Source organism: Sparus aurata, chromosome 5, assembly GCF_900880675.1.
Source record: "Sparus aurata chromosome 5, fSpaAur1.1, whole genome shotgun sequence".
In the NCBI taxonomy this organism is placed as follows: Eukaryota; Metazoa; Chordata; class Actinopteri; order Spariformes; family Sparidae; genus Sparus; species Sparus aurata.
Genome location: NC_044191.1, coordinates 25,242,162 through 25,261,214, shown reverse-complemented (window position 1 = coordinate 25,261,214; position 19,053 = coordinate 25,242,162). Strand labels below are relative to the sequence as shown.

At 39.9% G+C, this 19,053-nt stretch overlaps 2 protein-coding genes across 2 annotated transcripts; both read left to right on the top strand.

Annotated features, from left to right (window-relative positions):
* Positions 1-1,106: 1,106 nt before the first annotated feature.
* LOC115581696 (zinc finger protein 62 homolog) lies at positions 1,107-18,339 on the top strand. The gene is made up of 7 exons (XM_030416988.1): positions 1,107-1,403; positions 1,832-2,770; positions 3,231-4,133; positions 11,874-12,001; positions 12,251-13,133; positions 13,602-14,267; positions 16,427-18,339. The coding sequence occupies exons 1-7, from the start codon at positions 1,205-1,207 to the stop codon at positions 17,290-17,292; spliced, it is 4,584 nt and encodes a 1,527-aa protein (XP_030272848.1). The 5' UTR covers positions 1,107-1,204; the 3' UTR covers positions 17,293-18,339.
* LOC115581203 (zinc finger protein 426-like) lies at positions 6,553-10,341 on the top strand. The gene is made up of 2 exons (XM_030416113.1): positions 6,553-6,839; positions 7,762-10,341. Exons 1-2 carry the CDS (start codon positions 6,668-6,670, stop codon positions 8,601-8,603), a joined length of 1,014 nt encoding a protein of 337 aa, XP_030271973.1. The 5' UTR covers positions 6,553-6,667; the 3' UTR covers positions 8,604-10,341.
* Positions 18,340-19,053: the final 714 nt, after the last annotated feature.

The following is a 19,053-nucleotide window of genomic DNA, read 5'->3' as shown; positions in this document are numbered from 1 at the left end:
TTCGTCACCTTGATGATTTTTTAAAGCACTGTGCTTAATGTACTTTAAAAATCTGAATACTCCGACCACTGCTACTGGACTGGTGCCAGCAGAACCACCTCCAGCTCAACACCAGGAAGACCAAAGAGCTGGCGGTGGATTTCCACAGGCACAGACAACCCTGCACACAGGTGAACATCCTGAGAACAAACATTGAGATGCTGACATCTTACAAGTACCTGAGAGTTCACCTGAACAGTAAACTGGACTGGACTGATCACACTGCAGCAACCCGTAAGAAAGGTCAGAGCGGACTGTATCTACTGAGGAAGCTCAGGTCATTTGAAGTGCAGGGGGCACGCTTGACAACAGTATCTATGACTCTGTGATGGCATCAGCCATTTTCTATGGAGTAGTCTGCTGGAGCAGCAGCATCTTGGCAGCAGGCAGGAAGATGCCCTCCCGGGATGCCCTCTTGACCCAGTGCAGGTGGTGTGAGAGAGCAGGGTGATGGATAAGCTGTCATTGCTGCTGGTGATAGAGTCCCACCCCCTGCAAGGTCACTGTAACAGCACTGGGCAGCTCCTTCAGTAACAGACTGACACACCCCAAGTGTTTGAAGGAGAGGTGTTGCAGGTCCTTCCTTCCCGTTGCTGTCAGACTGTACAACCAGCACTGCCCCCAGTAGACCTCATTTGCACACTGTGCAATAAAAACTCTTCATGCAACCCATTATAATAACAATGTTTATGCTGTACATATTATGTATATACGAGTCTGCTTCTGTTACTGACCTTTTTATCATACTGTTTATTTTTTTTCTATTATTATTGTTTGTTGTTAAATTGAACTGACCTTTGGCTGCTGTGACAGAAATTTCCCCGTTTGCGCGACTAATAAAAAAATTCTAATTCTGATTTTACTTTAATGCAAGATTATTCGCTTTAGAGTAACAGATTACAAGGATGTTAGTCGTAGTTTATAAAAGATTGCGAAGTTTAGTTGTGGAATGAAGCGAGATAGATGTTTATCTAATTACATTTATCAGAGAAGCTTTAAATAAAATGTCATCAGTTTAGAGCGGAACGAAAATCTTCCGCGCGTCCACTGTCGGAACTTAACATCGTGACACCGAGCGGAAGTAAACAACACAACCGCTAGCCGATTTAGCTGCAGACACATATTGAAGTAACTGGAAGACGACATTGTTGTAGTGACATAGATTATGATTGGTTTTCTCAATCCCATAACAATGTCTTCATCTGAGGGTTTGAGAGAGTTTGTCAACGAGCGACTAACTGCTGCTGCTGAAGAAATATTCAGAGTTTTTAACAAAACTGTCGTCGAATATGAGAAAGAGATCGGCCGTCAGCGCAGACTGCTGGATATCATTTGGAAACCTGAAATAAAGTTACAGCCGATAGGTCTGTATCATTGTAATAACACACTAATTCCACATATAAAACATATCTAAATTTCCTTCAGGATGGCATATGTACAAAGCTACATTCAGGTTCATACAGGCTCAATGGTTCATTCAGTTGTCATTTTCAAACACACAGGTTTTTGGATTAAATTTAGTTTAGGGCCCTTTATGATGCATTAAAAATAAAAATAAAAAGTTTACATGGTGGAGTGTGGAGGCTGTATTTAGGAGTCTCACAGTCTTAGGAAAGAACTGCTGTCACAGTCACAGTGCTGTGTAGTCTGGTGGTACGCCAGTGAGTACCGCTGTGTCTTTTGTCAGATGTCCCTGTGCAGACATCCCACTCCACCTATTTACTTGCAGACACACATGTTTTCCCTTATCATCATAGCAGCATCTTATTTGTGTTGATTTCTTTCCTTCCAGATCTACCACAGCATCATGTTTATAGAGAGGAGGAGGAAGTTCTCAGTGACCAGCAGCTCTGTAACCAGGAGAGGAACTCCAGTCTGGACCAAGAGGACCCAGGGCCTCCACAGATTAAAGAGGAACAGGAGGAACTCTGCACCAGTCAGGAGGGAGAGCAGCTTGTGTTGAAGCAGGAGTCTGATAACTTTATGTTGACTCCTGCTTTTGAAGACAGTGATCACAGTGAACCTGAACCACAAAGTGACCACCAGCTCCTCTCTGACAATTTTCATGTAGCTGAGAGTCAAAATCAGAATGAAGGCAAGCATGGAGACTCAGGATCGAGTAGAAATACAGAGCCAGAACCAAATGAAGGACACCACAAGACCAGAAGTCCCAGTACGAGTGTTTACAAACCTAACCAGTCAGAGGTTGACTGTAATAGTATTAGAGGTAAAAAGTCCTTCAAATGTGACAGCTGTGGGAAAGACCTTAAATGTAAGTCAAAATTAAATGTTCACATGAGAACCCACACAGGTGAGAAGCCGTACAGTTGCAAGACCTGTGGAAAAAGGTTCACGGTCATTTCTGTATTGAAAAGGCACATGAGAATCCACACAGGTGAGAAGCCATATTCTTGCAATACGTGTGGAAGACATTTCCGAATTGTCAGTGACTTGAAAGTCCACATGAGAATCCACACTGGTGTAAAGCCGTATTCTTGCATAACATGTGGGAAAGGTTTTTCACGTAGTAATGCCTTGACAGCCCACCTGAGAGTCCACACAGGTGAGAAGCCTTACATTTGCAAGACCTGTGGGAAAAGATACAGTGACATTTCGGGATTGAAAAGGCATTTGAGAATCCACACAGGTGAGAAGCCATATTCTTGCAACACATGTGGAAAAGATTTCAGAGATGGCCGTGACTTGAAAGTCCACATGAGAGTCCACACAGGTGAGAAACCGTTTTCATTTTCATTCATCAAAAAGATTTTAAATGTAGTGGTGCCTTGTCAGTCCACAGGATAACCCACACAGGTTGATATCAGCTGCTAAACATGAGAGGGTCCTACAGACTTAATGGAGCCTTGATAGTCAACAAGAGAAGAACATGTGTTGGTAATGAAGTAGTACCTTGTCAATAATACAGCCAACCTTTGATGTTTTATCACTGAACAGTATTATTTCTTCTCAGAAATCTTTGAAAGTCTTTGTTGCAGTTTACAATTCCTACAAACGTTTGACCCGTGTATTTAAAAAGCAGGGTGAACAGTCTGTGGAGGGGGTAGGTATTGTCGTTCAGTATGCTTTAGGCTCTGTGCAGACATCCCACGAAACCAATTTACTTGCGTGTCTGCACTTTGTTATTTATCATCATACCAGTGTCTTATTTCCTTTGTTTTCTGTCCCTCCAGAGCTCCGACAGCAACATGTTCATAGGGAGCAGGAAGTTCTGGCTGACCAGCAGCTCAGTCTTCAGGAGAGGAGCTCCAGTGTGGACCAACTGGACCCAGAGCCTCCACAGATTAAAGAGGAACAGGAGGAACTCTGCACCAGTCAGGAGGGAGAGCAGCTTGTATTGAAGCAAGAGACTGATACTTTTATTTTGACTCCTGCTTATGAGGAAAGTGATCACCAGTTCTTCTCTGACAACTCTCATGTCGTTGAGAGTCAAGATCAGAATGAAGGCAAGCATGGAGACTGGAGATCAACTACGGAGACAGAAACCAGAAGTCCCAGTAATTATGTTTACAAACCTAACGGATCAGAAATGTACTGTAATACTCAGTTAGGTATAAAGCCTTTCAAATGTGACACTTGTGAGAAATGTTTCACTGTCCTTTCGGCATTGATAAGGCATATGAGAACACACACGTGTGAGAGGCCGTATTCCTGCAGCTCATGTGGAAAAGAGTTCCGAATCATCAGTGACTTGAAAATTCACATGAGAGTCCACACAGGTGAGAAGCCGTACCATTGCAAAACATGTGGGAAGGGTTTCTCACGTAGTAGTGCCTTGACAGTCCACGTGAGAACCCACACGGGCGAGAAGCCGTTTTCTTGCAACACATGTGGCAAAGATTTCCGAAGTGGCGGTGACTTGAAAGTTCACATGAGAACCCACACAGGTGAGAAGCCGTACCATTGCAAGATCTGCAGGAAAAGATTCAGTCACATTTCAGCGATGATAAGGCACAGGAGAATCCACACAGGTGAGAAGCCGTATTCTTGCCCCATGTGTGGAAAAGACTTCAGATTTGGCAGTAACTTGAAGGATCACATGAGAATCCACACAGATGAAGAGCAGTTTACCTGCTAAACGTGGGAGGGCTGCCAGGCTTAATGTTCTTTATGGTACCTTGAAAGACAATTTTAGAGGAGCACAGGCTTTTGAGAAAAGATACCCTAAGCTAAAATTAAACGTTGTACTTCCATGAGTGCACTAGGGTTCTTTTGATGTACATTTTGTCAACCAATGTCGTGTGGATAAGCTTTGTGCGGACATCCACGTTACTCTGAATCAAAACACACAAGAAGTCACAGAAGTGAGGAGCCACAAAATTGCAGCACAGGTGTGAAAACCTTTACCTAAATCACATCATTAAAGGAATATGTAATTGAGAAAAAAAACAGCTGAGGATCAGTATACACGGAGGAAACCATCAAGCTGAAACTCCTGTGAAGACATGTTCATCTACTGTATAAATACATTTACAGCAGCTACATCTCTTGTAGTTGATTGTCTGCAGTTTCCCATTGAGAAGAGGACGTAATATGTGTGTTTAAGTCTTACATTTTCAACAGTGCAATTGTTTTCACATTTGTTTATTTAATTTACTTTCATACACTACCTCAGTTATGTGAGCAGACTATAAACTCTGAAGTTGAAGCTGAGAGTTTTGAGACTAGAGTCATCTCTTTTTTTCAGCAAAATGTTATTTTATAATTTTTTGTATATTGTTACTGGTTCAACTTGATGTACTTTTTTGGGTGGTATTGAATTAACTGACTAACAGAAATTGTAGATAGTGTGCTGCATGTTGTTTTTCACCTAATGTTTTTATGTATGGACCTAAAGTAATAATCTGAGATCCACACTTCAGTCTAAATTACTAAAGCTAAAAATAATGTTGATGTGAATTATATATCCGTGCCCTGAGGAGTCTCATTTTATATCATGAACATAGGATTTTATACATTTCAGACAAGTGTATTACATATATTGAATGTGAAAAAGACATTGTAGTGATTTCAAGTAGCTTATTGTTCATAAACAATTAAATCTGCTTCAAAATTCAATGTTGATTAAGACGTTCACTTTTGTGTGGTACCATTTCATCAATCAATAGGGTTGATGGTCAATTTGTAAGATTTCCTTGATTCATCTCTCAATATTTCTGAGGGCAATTTCGTTGTTGATTTGTGTATAAGCACAGCATTTAAAATATTTGACCAAAATTAGTTTTTTGGCTGAACAATGAATGGCAGGTGTCACCCTTGTGTTAACCACTCAAATGCAAGGCTTGAGTGGGACTCATTTTCAGCCTGGGAGTTTAATGGTTCTGACCAGCCCACTTTAACTCACAACCTATCATTCAGGAGCAATATAATTATAGTCTTAATATGTCAGGCTGCTGTAGTGCACCATTCTCTACAACCTTGCTATTCACAGTGTATTTTTTGTAAAATAACATAATTTCCAGTTCAATGCAAATCAGTTTATCTTCAACTATGATTTATTTTCACAGAAATTAGAACAATGTCAAGGTGCACACAGTCCTGGCACTGCTCCTGACACACAAATATTGTCATAATTTTCAGCGCGAGTCTCCCCTCCCTACAAGAATCATCTTTAAGTCACGTCGGTTTTACTTATATAGCATCAAGTCATTAACACTGCTCACTTTTCTTACAGAGCAGGTCTAGACCATACTCTTTTTGATATTATGTATCAATTATGTTCGGCTGCATCAGCTTGTATAGCCTTTTCCAGTTTTATTCTGGCCTTTTTAGTGCCCACCTTGCTCTTTCTTTCATGTTTTACTCCCATTTTTACCCACATCTTTTCGCATCATGTTCCCCACACATGAATCACTCATCCAAACACTGTTGCAGACCAAGTAGGCCTTCATCTTCTCCTGAGAAAAGCATGCCACAGTAGCAGTGGTCCCTGTCAACAGAACAGTACACCTTGTCACACTGCAAAGACTGCTCAGGAATGGCAAGACAATCAGATTTTTCCCCAATCTCAATCCCATCAAGCACCTGTAGGATGTGCCAGAACAAATCCAATCCACAGATGCCCCACTTTGCAACCCCCAGAACTCAAACAATTGGCCGCTAAGGTCCTGGTGTCAGACATCGCAGGACACCCCCCTCGTGATTTCTCAACAACTCGACTAGATATATAATCAAGACCTCATCGTCTTTAGACATTTTAATGCAGAATTCCTACATATCATATCTTTAAATATTTAATTCTGAGACTGTAGTTTCCATGCTGACTCTCCGAGCAAATGTATTACAATGTAACGATGTTCCGTATGTTCTAGTGCTGAAATTAATACCGTTTTCACTTAATCATTACATGACTGACAATTTTCGGTTTATTAAAGTGCGAATATATGAATATATTCCAGGAGTGTGTTTAAGCAAAAACACAGACCGTTAAAATAACAACTGTAGGCGGAACAAAGAAATAAATCCGCCGGACCATGATAGTGTAACAACCACCGGAAGTAAACAGAAGAAAGGCCCCAGTCGGTGTAGCTGGATGCATGCTCTAAGTTAACATTAACAGATTTGTCTAATCAGTTAAACCTAGACCCACATTAGTTGTAGGTACACAACAATGTCTTCAGCTGAGTGTTTGAGAGAGTTTGTCAACGAGCGACTAACTGCTGCTGCTGAAGAAATATTCGGAGCTTTTAAAAAAACTATCTTCGAGTATGAGGAAGAGATCGACCGTCAGCGCAGACTGCTGGATGCCGTTTTGAAACGTGAAATAAAGTTACACAGAATAGGTGTGTAAAATGTTATTACTTCAAAAAACAAAAACTGGCGGAGTCGATGTGTTTTGGGGTTTTTTTGGTCGCATAGCTGCATTTTCATCTTCATGAGCAGCTCCCACTCGAGGGAAGGGACGCTCCAACACAATTACACTTTTACAAGGAAAAAATTAAATTAATGTATTGCATTTAATGCCGAATTTACAAGATGGGTCAAGTGATTTAGAATTTATCATGTCAGCGTTGCAAATTTTTTTAAGCCTCTCCTTAATCAACAAAATTCCCCAAATCCAACAATTTGCCAAGGGAGGTTTGTGTGGGTAAAATGTGCAGTGCATAGAAAGTCAAATCCACTCAAAATATTTCATGCTACAACTGTTTTACTGCTTGATACAAAGGCTCAGAAAGGAAAACACACTGTTTTTATTTTTCATGATTAATCTACAAGCTTAGTTGGTCTATTATTGAATGCTTTCATCAGAGTTAGGGGGTCTTGGATACATGCAAGTTTGTTGCTTCTTCGGAACATGCATTGATAAAATGCACTCCTCTACAAAAAACACAAATGTTTTCTGCTAACATTAGCAGGTGAAAAGAACCAAAATATGTCATTTGCATTACATGGAACCACATTGAAATCACACAGCTTGTAATCTATTATGCCTGTTGTTGTGACGATTCCTTGGTGTTTTGTGATCTTTCATTGTGGCCCAGGACACATTCAGGTGCACTCTGCTAAAAGAATGTGGTTATATGTGACACAGACCACCCCTGAATGTTGATGTTCTATGTTAGATCTCAGTTGCATGCCAAAAGAGTCTTGGGGAGATTCATACCTGTACTTAGAGCTGTCCACTTGTGACTGGTTCATTTAAGACAGATGTTGATACCAGGACCAAAGAGGGTCTGTGAATTATTTTGCTCTCTGTCCCTGCAGAGGTCCCGCAGCAGCATGTCTGTACAGAGGAGGAGGTTCTCGCTGACCAGCAGTTTGGTAACCATGAGACGAATTCCAGTCTGGACCAAGAGGACCCAGAGCCTCCACAGATTAAAGAGGAAGAAGAGGAACTCTGCACCAGTCCGGAGGGAGAGCAGCTTGTAGTGAAGCTGGAGACTGATACCTTCATGTTGATTCCTCCTTATGAAGAAAGTGACCACCACCTCCTCTCTGATGACAACTCCCATGTAGCTGAGAGTCAAGAAGGAAAAGAAGGCGAGCATGAGGACTCAGGATTAACTAGAGATACAGAGTCAGAACAAATGGAAAGATTTCCCAATAGTGGAAGTAACAGTAATGACGTGTACAACCCTAACTGGGCGGACCTTCGTAATTCTCACGCTGTTAAAAAGTCTTTCATATGTGACACGTGTGGAAAGGCCTTTAACTGTAAGTCCAAATTGAGTGTACACATGAGAACCCACACAGGTGAGAAGCCATATTCTTGCGACACCTGTGGGAGAAGATTCAGTCGGACATCAGACTTAAACATACATATAAGGACCCACACAGGTGAGAAGCCGTATACTTGCAAAATATGCGGCAAAGGTTTCAAACAAAGCAGTGCTTTGTGGGTCCACATCAGAACGCACACAGGTGAGAAACCGTACCTTTGTAAAATATGTGGGAAAGATTTCTCACGCAATGATTGCTTGACAATCCACATGAGAAGAGCCCACACCGGTGAGAAACCGTATATCTGCAACTTCTGTGGGAAAGGATTCGTTATTCGGTCTGACTTGTCAAGCCATATTAAGTTGCATACAGGCAAGTGGCCATGAATTTCTCAAAATATGTGGCAGATGATTTAATTCTAGTGGTTCCTGGGGAAAATTCACCGGGGAACTTTAAAAAAGAAGGCGCTACATAATCGCACAATTAAAGAACACTTGAGAATCAACAAAAAATGAAGTAGTATATTTTGAACAATGAAAGTTGTTTTAAACCATTGAACTATTTTAATACACTAAAGTTATACAAGTGGACTGTGAACTCTCTGAAGCTTAGATGCTGGCCCTGCATACAAGTCTTTTTTTTCTTTTCTGCAGCATGTTATTTTATTTAGTACTTTTATGCATTTTGTTATTGGTTCAACTTCACATACTTAAGAGTTGGAGGACAAACACAAACTGTAGACTGTGTGCAGCATGATGTTCAGATTATTTTTTATCTCATGTTATTATTCTAACAAAAAAAGCTGTGTAAGGTGATAATGTAACAACCCCAGAGTCACAAGGAAGTCTAAAGCTATCTATCTTCTATCTGCTTTAAACCTCAATTAAAAAATATTGTGATGTATTTAAGCGTTAAGGAGGTTGATTTTAGGTCATCTACATATGATTAACTACATACAAGGCAAATGTTACCTTCTTTCAGCCTCCCAACCTGAGAAGTCCATACGCATCCCAGGTGTGCGCAGTGTGGAAAACCAAAAGTGTCGTCATCATAATTTCAAGTAGCCTACTGTTAAAAACAATGTTATCTGCTTTGAAATCTCAATGTTGATGATTGATGTGAAGTCTATAGTTGATAAACACTTTGAGTCATTAGACCCGGTAGCGTTTTTCTTGTGAGATTACAATTATAGCTCAAAATATTTGTGTTAACATGCCGATAATCAAGGTAATTATAAAGACTGCTGTTACCACTTGACCAGCGATATGACCTCAGAGTCAGAAGGATAACACAGTGAAACCTCTTGCTGATCAGGCAAGAGTTGGTCTACAAACACACATTAATTCAGTGGAAATGATTCAATGTAATTTAAGTAAAGCGTCAGCAAAATCAAAATGTGTGCAGTGACCGAACTGTAAAATGTACAGAGTTCACACTTCTTTGTGAACTCTGGGCCATGTCTGAAGAGGTGGAATTGGTTCCAGTTCCAATTGGACAGTTTATCAGATAGTTTGGTGCCCTGTCCTGCAATAAACCATCTTGACTTTTGGAGTTTGAGTTCTTTTCATGTCCTGGAGATGATGTCCTGGTTCGTTTATATTTTTTAAATGTTTTTTTATTTACATTTTTTGATCACTGAACATTTCTTCTCTATAATCTTTTGCAAGTATTTGTTGCCCAGTGACTATACAATTTCTACAAATGTTTGACCTGTTAAATGAATCTTCTTACTTACAATTTTTTATCATTACTTGAGTTATATGAGTGGATTGTTAACACTGATGTTGAAGTTGAGAAACCCTCTCTAGTGGTATATGGTTATTTGTGTTGTCATCCTGCCAATGAGAGGGATTCTTTTTTTTAAATATATTTTTATTAATGTCTGGTTTGATTCAGCTCATTAAAGTTGGTGTTTTGGGGCTTTAGGGGTGACACACAAACTGAAATAGATTTGAGGAGATATACTACAGGGTTCTGTCAGAGAATTATGTAATCAAAACTTTAAATGTTACACATTTTCTGCTGCCGCTAAAGTGAAAGAACTGCTTTGAAATGCTGGTGCCTTTATTTGCTTCATTCATTTTCGAAGTAATGTGGCTGTGAAATAAACGTCCAACAAAATAAGTGACATTTCTTTGTGAAATAGGTGTCAGTAAGTTTAAAAAATGTTGACACCAGGTTAAATATTTAGCGAGTTACATACAGTATACATTTTCCACTTCCAGATTAAAATATCAGCAAGTGTGTAAGAAAAAGATATATACGCCTATATTGATACAAGGATAACTAGTTGCAGACGCAAATGGTAAAAGATGCCAACAAATTGTAAGCGGAACCACAAGAATACATTCCACTGTCGGAACATAACGGTGTAACACCAAGTGGAAGTGAACAGTCGGCGCTAGGCGCTGCACCTGTACAGATGAACTGAGTGAACACAAAGAGGTTATCTGTCATTATACTGAGGTAATTAAATAAAAATGTCTTCAGCTGAGTGTTTGAGACAGTTTGTCAACGAGCGACTAACTTCTGCTGCTGAAGAAATATTCAGAGTTTTTATTCAAACTGTCGTCGAGTACGAAGAAGAGATCGACCGTCAGCGCAGACTGCTGGATGCCGTTTTGAAACCTGAAGTAAAATTACAAAGGATAGGTATGTACAATTCATTATATTTATTTATTTATATTTATTATTTATTTATTTATTTATTTATTAACACTTAAGAGCGGACCTCGAATTATCTCACATTTTATAGGTTCTCACATTCAAGCTGATTTGCTTTGGTGTGTCGGTGAATTACAAATAGACAGTTATAAAAACAGTAAACTAATAAAATACAAAAAGTGTAAATTAAGGTGACATTTAATTTGTTTTTGTTTTTTTTACTGAATTGTGTTAGGATTATATATAGTTTAATTTTTTTATTTATTTTTTAATTACACAGTGATGTGCGAGTTGTTACCCTTGTATTTACTTTGTTCACTTAATATGTTTGTCAGTGTACATTATGCTAATTATTATGATATTGATCCTAATGTAAATAAACAAATAAATACATGATCTTTATGTACGTAAATAAAGATTGTTGTCCTGTTTTACTGGGGAATAAGAATACATTCAGGTGTAACTGACGCTGTATACGGGGTGTAGCCGCGCAAAATGGCTGTGCCCCATGATATAATGGCTGCTTTGGCATTGCTTGAGGACATTGCCAATGCACAATTTAGGCTGGAGTGATCCCTCAGGGACCGTACTGATGACCGCTCATCAAGCGGAGGGAGTCGGGGATCCCCTCTCCTCCTCCAGTAGCTCACACACTCACTGTGTGGAGATGCGCCTCTGGCCTCTCGCTTCAAATCAGACCACTTTTTTTTTTTTTTTTTTTAATCCTACTTCTGTCACTTTCTGTCATTCCAATGATTCATTTTGTTGCTAAAGTTTTAAGCTTTTAAGCTTTGAATTAATCATTACTTCAAGTTCACAGTCCATTCATAGGCTTCATCTTTTTTGACGAAATTCTGGCCCATTTATTTGCAAACCAGGTCATTTTGGGTGTGTTTACAGCCTTTTTAGTACATTGTAGGGATGGTCAGTGTATGTGTGTAAATTAAAAAAAAAAAGACTGTATGCATGTTTTCTGTGCTGTGTGCACACAGATTTCTACACCTGCATATACAAAGAGTTTTATATGTTTGGCCTGGTGGAAGGAGTAGAGGGCCATCAGGGCATTGTTTACAGAACTGTTCAGTCTGCAGGGGTTCCAGAAATTGGTCAGTGGCAACAGGTGGGACAGCACAGGGTGCTCAGGTGACTTCATAACCACAGAGATTTGTAGCCATTTAGTTCTTCTTGGTTTTTGAGGGATGGGGGATGATGATAAAGGTTTTGAAGCATGCTGGCACATGGCATGTCTCAGTGAGGTGTTAAAGTTATCTGTGAACGCGGTAGAACTTTATTCTTTTTGTTCTCTGTTGGTCCAGAGCTCTCACAGCAACATGTCTGTACAGAGGGGGAGGAAATGGCAGACCAGCAGCTCTGTAACCAGGAGAGGAACTCCAGTCTGGACCAAGAGGACCCAGAGCCTCCACGGATTAAAGAGGAACAGGAGGAACTCTGCACCCGTCAGGAGGGAGAGCAGCTTGTACTGAAGCAGGAGTCTGATAACTTTATGTTGACTCCTGCTTTTGCGGGAAGTGATCACAGTGAACCTGAACCAGAAAGTGACCACCAGCTCCTCTCTGACAATTCTCATGTAGCTGAGAGTCAAGATCAGAATGAAGGCAGGCATGGAGACCCAGGATCAAGTAGAAATACAGAGCCAGAACCAAATGAAGGATGTTACAAAACCAGAAGTCCCAGTACAAGTGTTAACAAACCTAACCAGTCAGAGGTTGACTGTAATAGTAATATAGGTAAAAAGTTGTTCAAATGTGACAGTTGTGGGAAAGACCTTAAATGTAAGTCAGAATTAAATGTTCACATGAGAACCCACACAGGTGAGAGGCCGTACATTTGCAAGGCCTGTGGAAAAAGATTCACCATCATTTCTGCATTGAATAGGCATATAAGAATCCACAGGGATGAGAAACCGTATTCTTGCAACACATGTGGAAAAAATTTCCGAGTTGGCGGCGACTTGAAAATCCACATGAGAATCCACACAGGTGAGAAGCCGTATTCTTGTAACACGTGTGGGAGACATTTTCGAAATGTTGCTGACTTGAAAATCCACATGAGAATCCACACTGGTGTAAAGCCATATTTTTGCAACACGTGTGGGAAGGGTTTCTCACGTAGTCGTGCCTTGTTATTCCATCAGAGAGTCCACACAGGCAAGAAGCCTTACATTTGCATGACCTGCGGGAAAGGATTCATTGACCCTTCAGGATTGAAAAGGCATTTGAGCATCCACACAGGTGAGAAACTTTATTCATTCAAAACATGTGGGAATGATTTTAAATGTGGTAGTGCCATTCCATTTTATTGTAATACAGTAAACATTGTAATTCCACATATAAAAATCTTTCTTTTTTTTTTTTAAAGAAGGCCTTTGTGAAAATGTTTTTCAATTTTTCAACACTAGGGTTATAGGATGAAATTAAGTTTAGGTCTCTTTACGCAACATCAGAAAAAAAAGATTACATAGCGGAGTGCAGAGTCTGAATTGAAGAGTCTCACAGCCTGAGGAGAGAAACTTCTCTGTAGTCCTGTGGTGTAGCAGCAGACTCTTCTGCATCTTTTGCCAGATGGCAGCAGGTTGAACAGTCTGTGGAGGGGATGGGTGTTTGTACAGACATCCAACTCTACCAATTTACTTGCGTGTCTGCACTTTGTTCTTTATCATCATACCAGTGTCTTATTTCCTTTGTTTTCTGTCCCTCCAGAGCTCCAGCAGCAACATGGTCATAGGGAGGAGGAAGTTCTCACTGAACAGCAGCTCTGTAACCAAGAGAGGAACTCCAGTCTGGACCAAGAGGACGCAGAGCCTCCACAGATAAAAGAGGAACAGGAGGAAGTCTGCACCAGTCAGGAGGGAGAGCAGCTTGTAGTGAAGCTGGAGACTGATACCTTCATGTTGACTCCTGAAAGTGACCGGCTGCTTCTTTCTAACAACTCTCATGTAACTGAGAGCCAAGCAGGCAAGCATGGAGACTCAGGATCAAGTCCTACATATGAGGAAAGTGACCACCAGCTCTTATGTAACAACACTCATGTCACTGAGAGTCAAGATCAGAATGAAGGTGAGCACAGAGACTTTGGATCAGCTCAGAATGCAGAGACAAACCCAAATGAAAGCCATCGCAGCATTGAAAGTCACATTAATAATGTGAGCAACACCAACTTGGCTGAGATTGATTTGAGATTGAATGCTTACACGGGTAAATTGTCTTTTAAATGTGATACATGTGGAAAAGCCTTTAGGTTTAATTCAAATTTGATTGTTCACCAGAGAATCCACACAGGTGAGAGGCCGTTCGTTTGCAAAATATGTGGGAACGATTTTGCACGTAAGGATTCCTTGCAAATCCACATGAGAAGAGCCCACACTGGTGAGAGACCATACATTTGTAACATCTGTGGGAAAAGATACTTTGATGGTTCTCATTTGGCAAAGCATAGAAGATCTCATATGAACCGCTAAGCATCGTCATTGCAATGATAGCATGCGCAATAGTCACATCACCAGACATGTTCTTTGGTTGTTTTTTTTTGTGCTTTATACAAAAGGAAAACTCGCAGGTTTCTCATTGTCCATGACTCATTGTCAAAAGAGCTCTGTGGTAGGGAATTCTATACTCTGATTTAAGGATTTTTGGATTAACAGCATTTGTTCCTAATTCGTGGCATGCAAAAGGAGAGATGAGAGGAGCGGGCAGACGAGAATGGAAAAGACACATGATCTCAATGAGGACCTGATATGGAGATGGGAATAAAAGAGTACAGGCACCTTGTGAGAGGTGTGACGAAAAGTCACAGTATGCCAAAGATTCAAATATAGAAGTGCCAGCACTTCAGTCATTAGATGTGTGTTTCTCCAAGTCAGAGTTTTCTCCATAATATACCTCAGCCACACTACATGATTAATGTAGTTTATGCCTTTCAGTGTAGCCAGGCATACACAGATTTGTACATTGGGGGCAAAAAACAACCTCTCCATAAACAAATGGCACAACAGAGGAGGGCCAGCTCCCTCAGGTCAAAACTCTGCTGTCCACTTAATCTGAAGGAGAAAAATCATTCCTTCCAGGACAACAATGTAAACATCTTGACCAGAGAAGCCCTTCAAACCAGGGTTTTATAATCATTCAAACTTTATTTCAAACAAAACAAAGTGCATTAAAAATGAAGTTTCTCTTCGCAAGTGATTAAAAATATTGGATATCATGAAAACAAAATTGCGTTTTGAAACTAATTGTCGCAAGAGGCAAAGTCGCTGTTTTTAAATATGGCTCAAGAATTTGTTAGATCTCTTTTGAATACTTGGAAGTAAAAGGTATTGTTCTAATTCAGCTGTATACATGCAGAAGTTGTTTTTGTTTTCAATTGGCCCAATCGTTTTTGTAGGAAGGGGCCCAATACCTCACTACCATCAAATGCATTTGAATGTGTAACTGATTTGAATATTCAGAACCAATCCCTTATTTGAATTTGGATCTGAACTGAATGCTTGACGGCATATTTTTCACTATGTTTTGATGTGTTCAACTTGATATGCGCGTTGATATTTTGAGCTTTAGTGGTAAAGTTAGAGAATGAATTGCTGCTGTCCTCATTTCATGTATGACGATGGAAACCTGTACTGCTGTCCCACTTGTATAAAATAACAAAAAAACATTCCAGCCTTGTTGTTCTGATTCTGGTATATGGTTTGTTTCAACACAAATCTTACCTTGAGTAAAGAGAGCATATGTTAACAGTCTCATACCCAACACTTAAGGTGACAAACTTTCACTCAACATTTATTTCTCAAGGTCATTATATAATATCTTGTCTGAGATGTAAACAGATCAGACACGGATTTATACATAGGACAGAGTCATTAGTTTGAACTGATGATATAAAGGGAACAGAAATCACACTTTAAAAGCCTATAATCATCATTACTGAGTAAGGTGCAGCTCCCACACAAAATTGTATTGAATCAAATCAAATCAAATAAATAATAATTAAAAAATGAATAACACGGTTGTCTAATAAACATTAATAAAATATATCAAATAGATTTGGGAAATAGGGAATCAGAAACTGCTGAAATGTAAGCGGAACCAAACATTGATTCCGCCGTCGGACCATAACGGTGTAACATCCAGCGGAAGTAAACAGAAGGTGTCTGTGCTCTACCTGCATAGATCAAGTGAGCTAACTCACAGAGGCTATAAATAACACCCCGAGCTGCCTCAATCATATTTCAGCAACAATGTCTTCAGTCGAGTATTTGAGAGAGTTTGTCAACGAGCGACTAACTGCTGCTGCTGAAGAAATATTCAGAGTTTTTAAGAAAACTATCGTCGAGTACGAGGAAGAGATCGACCGTCAGCGCAGACTTTTCATTTGGAAACCTGACACAACATTAGACAGAATAGGTGTGCTAAACTGTATTGTTTTATTAACACCTAACAGAGGAACTCGATGTATTATTCGCTCGCATGTCGGTTTTTTATACTTCATGGCACGTCGCTTTGATTCCTGTTGTTCTCTGTCCCTGCAGAGCTCCCACAGCAACATGTTTACAAGGAGGAGGAGGTTCTCTGTGACCAGCAGCTCTGTGACCAGGAGAGGAACTTCAGTCTGGGCCAAGAGGACCCAGCAGAGCCTCCACAGATTAAAGAGGAACAGGACGAACTCTGCACCAGTCTGGAGGGAGAGCAGCTTGTAGTGAAGCTGGAGACTGACACCTTCATGCTGATTCCTCCTTATGAAGAAAGTGACCACAGTGAACCTGAATCAGAAAGTGACCACCAGCTCCTCTCTTACAGCTCTCATGTAGCTGAGAGTCAAGATCAGACAGGAGGTAATCATCAAGATTCTGCATCAACTAGAGAAACGGAGCCAGAACCAAAGAAAAGACATTACAAAAGCAGAAGTCAACATTTGTACAACCCTAACTTGTCACAGATTCGCTGTACTACTCAGAAAGGTAAAAAATCTTTCATATGTGACATATGTGGAAAGGCCTTTAATTTTAAGTCCAATTTAAATGAACACCTGAGAATCCACACAGGTGAAAAACCATATTCCTGTGACACCTGTGGGAAAACATTCTGTCGGACATCAGACTTGAACACTCATATAAGAACCCACACAGGCGAGAAGCCGTATTCATGCGATACCTGCGGGAAACGGTTCCGCCGGACATCGGAGTTAAAAAACCACATAAGAACCCACACAGGTGAGAAGCCGTACCTTTGCAGGACCTGTGGGAAAGATTTCTCACGCAACGAGGCCTTGAAAATCCACATGAGAAGAGCTCACACTGGCGAGAAGCCGTACCTGTGCAAGATCTGCGGGAAAAGGTTCTTTGATGCCTCTCATTTGGCAAAGCATATACGAGCTCATTCAGGCAAGAGGCGATGAATGTTCAAAAATGTGTGATTCAGTTCTACTGGTTTGTGGTCAAAACACACAGGAAATCACAGAAGTGAGAAGCCACAAACTTGCAGGACTTTTGGGAGAACTTTTAATCAAATCACATACTCGAAAAAACACCTGAGGAACAAGAAAACACAGGAGAAACCATCGAGCTGAAACTCTTGTGGAGACGTGTTCACCTGCTGAATGAAATAGACTTTGCAGTATCTACACCTCTGTAACTAAATGTAGATTTTGCATAAAGGATGAGATGGCATTACTGTTGTATAATAATGGCTGCCTATGACTGTATTACTTCTATTTCTCTTGGCAAGCATATTTCTTTAAACAATCGTGATCTCAAAAGGATTGAATGTTTGTTTCACAGTCGTGACTTTTAAATGGTGTGATGTTGATGGATGTTGGTTTTGCCAAATGTCTATTTATGAAGTATCTAAGTTCACTTTTAGTTTAAAGTTTTCGAAGGACTGTCCACCTGACGCCACTGTTTTATAAAAGGATTTAATCCTTATATATCGGATTAAATGTGATGTACTGTCTTTTTGCTGATTTATATACTATTTCCTATTTAAGGCCTACGTGATATGACAATATGTAATCGTGTGACAATAGAAAAATGTCTCTCATTTTATATTCTGCTATTGTTTACTTTGTGTTGTGACAAATCACACTCTACAACAATATGGTTTTTCATTTGGATGGTGCTTTGCATTCTTCCGCATGGTGGGAAATTTGCATGAAAGACACGCAGAGATGGAGCAGACTGAACATGCCACAGAATTGTATAATGAAAGAAACCTGAAGATCTGACCAGCCAAGGAAACATTTATTATGTTTGTAACAATTTTTTAAAGGGTTTTCTATTTGCTTGTATATATTTTATATATACATGTTTGATATTTTCTTACATGCATAATGGAAGTAAAAGTAAAATAAATACAGGTTTTACCAGTTTATATAATTAAAACTGTTATAATACCCCTTCCATGTGGTCCCTTTATATAAATTATTGATTAAATTTCCCTAACTATTCATTTGGTTTCACTCCTTGGGGATGCCAGGGGATCAGTTCAACAGACTGATAGGCTGATAGATATAGATTGACTTAGTACAATACAAAACTTAGTATAGCATCACTTGTGTAATTAAACGTGAGCAATATTGTAATTATTCACCACCCAGAAACATTTATATGACAGCTACAGTTCCAACATTTTGCTGGTTATGATGGAAAAATCAGAATGAGCTTTTTCAACAGTCGAAAGTCAAATTTTATTTATGTAGCCCAAAATCACAAATCGCATTTAACCTCAGGAGGATTTGCAATCTGTACAGCGTACAACACCCTCTGCCCTTTGACTACATATGGGCAGAATCCGTTCTGGGGATTGGTTCCAGCCTCAAAACAAGAAAACAATCTCGAAAAATTCAGTAAGAGGCTACTGGAGAGGATAATAATTCTTGAGGCCAAAGATTTGCCGTGAGTCTGCATTACTATTTAGCTTGATTCCAACAGAGAGTCCTGTCTAAATTTTGATTGAACAATAGGCCTGAAGTTGACTCTTGCACACTCACCCCAAGCACAAGTTACGATTAAACGTCAACAAGTCACAATAAAGATCTCAACTGACCGATAAACACCTGTTCTCTGTGATGCACATATTAACATCAGACATGACCCTCGACTCTGAAAAGAGAAGAGAAGTGATCATCTCAACTGTTCACATTAGGGTAAATTACATGGGT

Coding starts and splice junctions, on each gene's coding strand:
- LOC115581696 (XM_030416988.1), top strand. CDS start 1,205: ATGATTGGTTTTCTCAATCCCATAACAATGTCTTCATCTGAGGGTTTG. Junction 12,002..12,250: donor AAATTGGTCAGTGGCAACAG/GTGGGACAGCAC, acceptor GCAGACCAGCAG/CTCTGTAACCAGGAGAGGAA. Junction 14,268..16,426: donor CATGAGAAGAGCCCACACTG/GTGAGAGACCAT, acceptor CTGTCCCTGCAG/AGCTCCCACAGCAACATGTT.
- LOC115581203 (XM_030416113.1), top strand. CDS start 6,668: ATGTCTTCAGCTGAGTGTTTGAGAGAGTTTGTCAACGAGCGACTAACT. Junction 6,840..7,761: donor AATAAAGTTACACAGAATAG/GTGTGTAAAATG, acceptor CTGTCCCTGCAG/AGGTCCCGCAGCAGCATGTC.